The 7,670-nt window shown below is 41.9% G+C and overlaps 1 protein-coding gene across 1 annotated transcript; it reads left to right on the forward strand.

The window, feature by feature from the left end:
• Positions 1-3,355: 3,355 nt before the first annotated feature.
• On the forward strand, positions 3,356-5,428 carry LOC133317930 (uncharacterized). The gene has a single exon (XM_061519831.1). It carries the CDS (start codon positions 3,356-3,358, stop codon positions 5,426-5,428), a length of 2,073 nt encoding a protein of 690 aa, XP_061375815.1.
• Positions 5,429-7,670: the final 2,242 nt, after the last annotated feature.

Consider the following 7,670-nt stretch of genomic DNA (forward strand, 5'->3'; position numbering starts at 1 on the left):
GTAATTTAAAATTTAAAAAATACACTACATTCATCTAAAAGGACCATCTTTTTAAATGACAAACATTAAACCCTTTATTATAACGATTGAAATCATTTTATATTTGTAAGATTTTAGGAATAGTATAAGAAATATATTTATTTACAATGTTATACATGCTAAGAAATCTTCTGTTTTTGTAATGCAAAAAAAAGAAATCTTCTGTTTTTTGTTTTGTTTTTATAATGGTCTTTGCTCGCGTGGCACGCGAAAAGCATCTATGTTTCATGGCATTTTGGTATATTGTTTCTGAAGTATGGCATTTCGAAAAATAAAATGATAAAATGTGACATTTTGATGGTTGTCCCGTTATAATGCGTTCATTTTTCTATTTTATCTTCTTCTGGATAATTATCTCGACATTTTACAAATAACTTAAGGGATTTGTATTCATCATTTAACATGACACAAAAAAGTTTCTTACACACACAATATTTTGAAGCAAAAAAAAAATATATAGCATGCAAAATGAATCTCTATAACATTATACAATCACTTTTCCTACAACATAACTCTTATAAAACTCATAACTTAAATACGATTAAACTAGAAGAATCTCTTTTATAATAATACATACATATAAATAATTCAATTAGAATATAATTATAATATTTTATAAATTTTATAAATTAATCATTTAAAACCAATATTACTGTTTAATTTTTTTGCCTAAAACATTAATGAAAGCTTAGATCTATAATGAACTAGCACATCTCAAATCAATAAAAGAAGAAAAGAAATTATTTAAGACAAACTGTTTGAATATTATGCTTTTGACTTTTGAGCTTTTTATTAACGCAAATTAATGAGTTGAAATGAGTTATTATTCTCATGCTATGAACCAAATTTATAATTGTAGTGATTATCAGTTTTAATGACAAAATATTAACCATTAAATTATGGATCATTGAAATGTAAAACAAAACTGTTCGAATTTTATGACTTATGACCTTTGACTAATGCAAATTAATGAGTTGAAATGATTTATTATAACTATTGAAATCATTTTATATTTGTAAGATTTTAGGAATAGTATAAGAAATATATTTATTTATAATGTTATACATGCTGAGAGATCTTCTATTTTTTGTTTTGTTTTTATAATGGTCTTTGCTCGCGTGGCACGCGGAAAGCATCATGTTTCATGGCATTCTGGTATATTTTTTCTGAAGTATGGCATTTCAAAAAATAAAATGATAAAATGTGACATTTTGATGGTGAAGAAGGATATACTTACCACCAAAAAAATTTACCACATTTACAACTTACCTAATCACCGTTGATTTTCGTCAATCTAACGGTTATAATTTATTGAAAATTATTGGATCACATTTATTAATTAATTATTAATTCGCAATAAATTATAACCATTAGATTGACGGAAATCAACGGTAATTAGGTTAGTTGTAAAGATGATAAAAAATTTTGGTGGTAAGTATATCTTGCCCCTTTGAATGGTTGTCCCATTATAATGCGTTCATTTTTTCTATTTTATCTTCGCCTCGATATTTATCTCGAAATTTTACAAATAACTTAAATACGATTAAATTAGAAGAATCTCTTTTATAATAATACATACGTATAAATAATTCAATTCGAATATAATTATGATATTTTATAAATTTTATAAATTAATCATTTAAAACCAATATTACTGTTTAGTTTTTTGCCTAAAACATTAATGAAATCTTAGATCTATAATGAACTGGCACATCTCAAATCAATAAAAGAAGAAAAGAAATTATGGGTTCGCTTTTTCTGCAGTTAATGCAGATAAATTATCTGTAGTAAGTCAATACGACGTCGTTTTGGGCAGAAATCATGGTATTTTTATTATTTTAATTTATTCCAAGGTTATAATAATATTTATATTTATAATTTTTTAAGATTTTAATACCAAAACGACGTCGTTTTGAGATTAAATGCAGATAACTTATCTGCATTAACTGCGGAAATATTTTTCCGAGAAATTATTCAAGACAAACTGTTTGAATATTATGCTTTTGACTTTTGAGCTTTTTATTAACGCAAATTAATGAGTTGAAATGAATTATTATTCTCATGCTATGAACCAAATTTATAATTGTAGTGATAATCAGTTTTAATGACAAAATATTAACCATTAAATTATGGATCATTGAAATGAAAAACAAAACTGTTTGAATTTTATGACTTATGACTTTTGACTAATGCAAATTAATGAGTTCAAATGATTTATTATAACTATTGAAATCATTTTATATTTGTAAGATTTTAGGAATTGTTCCGGATGGCCCAAGCAATGGAGCGGCTCAGTTACTCAGACTCAATCCTCAGCTTTCTCCTGAGTCAGCCCTTAGGGCTGACGTGGACCCTCACGCTCTCCAAGACTGCAGCACGTCCAAGATATACACCAAAACGTCCCACTTTGGGACATTAACCGCTAAACCCAGTCGCCATAAGCACTGCAAAGGAATCTGCCCCTTTGCTCAGTGCTGACATCGCCTGATGCAGTGCTGCCATCGTGGCAGCGCCAACCGCGCCTAACACTGCCATCAGGGGGGTACATCCCAAGAAGGGCTGACCCCTACCTCACCAACCCACACCATTTTCCTTATAAATAGCCCTCATGGGCACAGCAGGAAGATCATCTTTTATGTACTGTATTTACGCCCATTTACTCTTAAGTCATACCCATACTATTTGTCTACCATTGATATCTGCTTGCTTGTTCTTGGAACAGTACCTTCTAGCCTGGTCATTACCTTAGCTGGAGGTACCATCCATATAACAACATTACCCTCAAAGGGTACATAGTGAGCTCACAGAACCAAACGGTACATTGGCGCCGTCTGTGGGAAAAGATAAACTTCTATTCCCATTCTCTTACCCAAAGATCCATTTGACGGGTCATTTCCTCTTACTAACAAACAACCGCCAGACGCTTTTTACAACTCTACATGGTTGTCACCACCAGGAGAGCGGAGCACGCCAGGGCCATGACGCCAGAAGGACACGTACAGACAGTACAACCAAGCTCCCCTCAATCTATGCATTCGGCCCCAACCGAGCGGGCCGCTGGAGAAGTCCAACCTCCTGTACTACAGACCATAGGCCCACTGCTGCCAACGAACGATGCGAGGATCGCCCTGCAACATTATCAAGCACCCGTGTGCGAGATGCAGGGAGAAAATGTAGTCCTAAACCAGCCACCTCCCCCCGGAGTCCATTTTGGAATGCCATTTCCAGCAGTTGTCCCACGACCTGCCTATCTCACCCGTCCTCCGTTACCAGCCAAAGTCAACCACTGCCAGTATACCATGACCACCAGATACCCATGGTCGCCCCATACCTACCTAGGCCATACACGCCTAACGTAGCTTTTCCTTTTCAACTACCTCACCAAGCTGGTTTCCCTTTCCATGGCTACGCCATGCAACCCCATAACGCAGCCGTTCCACAACCTCAGGCATCTTGCCTGAATCCTAACCAACAACCATATGATGCTCAGCAAGCTTTCCACCAAGCCCCGGCCCTCTCCTACTCCGTTGAAGCCCCACAAATGCCTCGTCCACAACGAGAACATATCAGAGTAACGCCTGCCCACACGTCAGGGCGTAACAAGCCTTTGACCGATAGCCTGAGGCTAACTCCCATACCCCTGGGTTTCAAGGGTCCCTCCAACATCACCACATACGTTGGCGATACCGATCCATTTGAGTGGATCCAGAAATTCGAAGCAGCAATGACACTCCACGGCGAAACGGATTTACTCATGTGCCGAACTTTCCCAACATTGTTGGGAGGGAGAGCCCTTACCTGGTACACCACCCTGCCAACAGGCAGCATTGCGTCATGGGACGATTTAGCAAGCAAGTTTCAATCCCATTTTGCAACCAGTCGCCCCGTACCCAAATCCGTGCACGCCTTTGAAAAAGTCCGACAGCTTTCTGGCGAGACCCTCTGGTCCTTCCTAGATCGTTTTGATAAAGAGGCCTTGCAAGTGCAAGGCCTAGACCCCAAAGTACAGGTACATATACTCTTGTCAGGCTTGCGACAAGGAGAGTTCGCTTACGACCTCGCGCGACATGAAATTACTGACTTAGAGGAAGTCAAGAAAAAGGCGCAGGAATTTATGAGAATTGAAGAATACAAAGGGAGTCGAGCTAATGACTCCCACTGTCAAGAAAAGGCGATCAGCAAGGGAAGGAATCATGTTGAGGAAAATAGGAAAGGATACCAAGCATCCAGCCGTTCCGCCCGCCATTCTGGGCGGGACACATCCGAACGACAGTCGCACGCTGTCTTACAAACAGATTACAAAGAGGGTGAGAAAAGCAACCAAAGGCCCCAGCAACCAAGCAAAGAGGTCGCACCATACTGCAAGTTTCATCGCAGTAGCGGCCACAACACAGAGGATTGCAGGCGCCTCAAGGACGAGATCGACGAACTCATCAAAGGCGGTACACAAAAAAGCAGAGGAGATAATGCTCGCCCCTCCAGATCAGAAAGGCGATACCGCGACCGAAGCAAGTCGCCAGAAAGGAGGAAAACCAATCAGGCCAATGTTCGGTCCCGCCAAGAACGAGGCCAAAGAGAAGACTCACCTCAAAGAACCAGAACACAGACAAGCCCGAGCCGAGGAGGGAGGCGAGTTGAAGAAGAAGACTCTGCCATCATCAAGCACGGAGTAATTAATATGATCTCTGGAGGTTTAAGCCGCGGGGGCGAAACGTCCATTGCCAGGAAGAAGCATCTAAAACAATGCCTAATGATTGCAGGAAAGGTGATCAGCAAAGATAAAGGGCACCATGGCGCAGCCAGGCCAAACATAGTTTGGGACAACAGCGAGTTGGGGGACGTTCTCCCCGGGCACGACGACCCACTTGTCATCCAAGCGATAATCGCCAATTACGGCGTCAACCGTGTATTTGTTGACCACGGCAGCTCAGCCGATATTTTATTCTTGCCATCTCTCAAAGCATTAGGGTTCACAATTAACGATCTAACTCCTGTCGCAGGTGAACTTTCAGGTTTCAATGCTACCACCTCCAAGCCTTTGAGGGTGATAAACCTGCGTCTCTCGCTTGGAACGCTGCCAACATCACGATCCGCAGACATCCAATTCCTAGTGTTGGATACACCATCCGCTTACAATGCCATTCTAGGCAGGAGGATGTTTGCAGCCTTTGAGGCGAGCATCTCCCACCCCCACCTGGCAATGAAGTTCATAGCCAGAGATAATAACATAGCTACTATACGAGGAGATCAAATTGTTGCCCGAAGTTGCTACAACATCTCTCTGCGGCCAATGACAAAGGTTACCTTCAAAAAAGAAGCGACACCCCAGCAGAAGGAGACATCCCCAGCTGAAGGAAATCCCGAACCAGTGCTTCTTGGTAGATTTTGACGCCAGGGACGATCCCAGAGTCGAGCATGCCATACCTACGCCTGACGGAGCATTAGAACACGTGGTGTTGGGCGAGGCGGATCACCAGACGACAACAATCGGGGCAACAATCGAACCCGAAGTAAAAAAAAGCTGATACAGTTGTTAAAAGCAAATAAAGATTTGTTCGCTTGGAAACCGTCTGATATGCCAGGTATCGACCCAAACGTATGCTGCCACCGTTTGTCGATGGACCCTAAAGCAAAACCGGTTGCGCAAAAGAAGAGGAAGTTTGGCTTTGATCGCCAGAAGGTCATTGATGAAGAAATCTCACAGATAGTATCATTATAGATAATATCAAGATACATACAGTCGAAGTTTGGCTTTGACGCCGGGTTCATCAGGGAAATCAAGTACACAACTTGGTTGTCCAATCCAGTTTTGGTAAAGAAATCAAATGGCGCGTGGAGAATGTGCGTTGACTACACAGATCTTAACAAGGTCTGCCCCAAGGACGCCTATCCTTTCCCAAGCATCGACCAGCTGGTTGACAACGCCTCTGGTTTCCAGATGTTGTCTTTTATGGACGCATATTCAGGCTATAATCAGATTCCGTTGTTAGAGGAAGATCAAGACAAAACGACGTTCATTACTCAGAACGCCAATTATTGTTATACGATGATGCCCTTCGGGTTGAAAATTGCGGGCGCCACGTATCAGAGGATGATGAACGAGGTATTCAGAGACTTGATCGGCAATTGTATAGAAGTTTACATTGATGACATGATAGCCAAATCAAAGACGGCAGACCAACATTTAGCAGATCTCCAAGGCGTTTTCCAAAGACTGCGAAAATTTAACATGCGCCTCAACCCCAGCAAGCGTGCTTTTGGTGTTCCTGCGGGAAAATTCCTTGGCTTCATGCTCACGAAGCGAGGCATAGAGGTTAACCCAGACAAGTGTAAGGCGGTCATTGAAATGCGGAGCCCGCAAACAATCAAGGAAGTTCAACAACTAACTGGAAGGTTGGTAGCCCTCGCCCGATTTTTGGCAAACTCAGCACACAAGTCCCTCCCCTATTCGGGTTGTTAAAAAAGGGGACCGCCTTTCGATGGTCAGAAGAATGCGAGAGCGCCTTTCAGGAGTTCAAAAGGGCTCTCTCATGCCCACCAGTACTTTCCAAACCCGAGCACGGAGAAATGTTGTACTTATACCTCGCCGTCGGATCAGAGGCAATCAGCGCGGCCCTAGTCAAGGAGTCAAAGGAAGGACAAAAGCCTGTCTATTTTATCAGCAAAGTCTTACAAGGAGCGAAACTCTGGTACCAGCAAGTTGAGAAGGTAGCATTAACACTCATCTTTGCTGCAAGGCGTTTAAGGCCGTACTTCCAGTGCCATCCAATCACTGTCAGAACAAACCAGCCAATTCGACAAGTGTTACATAAGCCAGACCTTGCTGGAAGAATGATGTCTTGGGCGATAGAACTATCAAAATACCAGATCGCCTACGAACCAAGAACGGCCATTAAGGCCCAAGCCTTGACAGACTTCATCGCCGAGATGACTCCAAACCCCCATCCTGAGAAGCATGCGACTGAAACGCCTTCAGCTGGTAACTGAAATTTGTACGTTGATGGCTCTTCGAACGCCAAAGGATCGGGCGCGGGAATGATAGTTGAAAACCCAGATGGAGTAGCACTCGAACATTCTCTGACTTTTGATTTCAACACCACAAATAATCAGGCGGAATATGAGGCCATGATAGCAGGACTGCTCCAAGCAAAAGAAATGGGCGCCCGATGCCTCAAAGTCTTCACTAACCCCCAACTGGTAGCTTTCCAGATCTCAGGCGAATACCAAACCAAAGGACCATTAATGTGCAGGTACTTGGAGAAGGTGAAGGAGTTGATTGGAAGCTTTGAAGCTGTTGAAGTAGAGCATATAAGGCGAGCTGAAAATACACGGGCAGATATCCTCGCCAAGCTGGCAAGCACCAAAAGCCCAGGGAACAACAAATCGGTAATCCAGCACAACATGCCAAACCCGTGCATCGTAATGAGCATTTCTAACCCCCAGAGGACGCCACTGAGGAAACCTGGACAACGCCTATCATCAACTACTTAGCCGAAGGGGTGTTACCCTCGGATAAGAATGAAGGTCAAAAGCTAATACGGCGGAGCGCACATTTCTGCCTAGTAAAAGGATGTTTATACAAACGAGGGACCTCAACCCCACTCCTGAAATGTCTGAACCCTAATGACGTT

The sequence above is a fragment of the Gastrolobium bilobum genome, unplaced genomic scaffold (assembly GCF_033153095.1).
Source record: "Gastrolobium bilobum isolate Gb01-03AN ecotype WA unplaced genomic scaffold, APGP_CSIRO_Gbil_v1 utg3981, whole genome shotgun sequence".
NCBI classification, from domain to species: domain Eukaryota; kingdom Viridiplantae; phylum Streptophyta; class Magnoliopsida; order Fabales; family Fabaceae; genus Gastrolobium; species Gastrolobium bilobum.

Coding starts and splice junctions, on each gene's coding strand:
- LOC133317930 (XM_061519831.1), top strand. CDS start 3,356: ATGGTCGCCCCATACCTACCTAGGCCATACACGCCTAACGTAGCTTTT.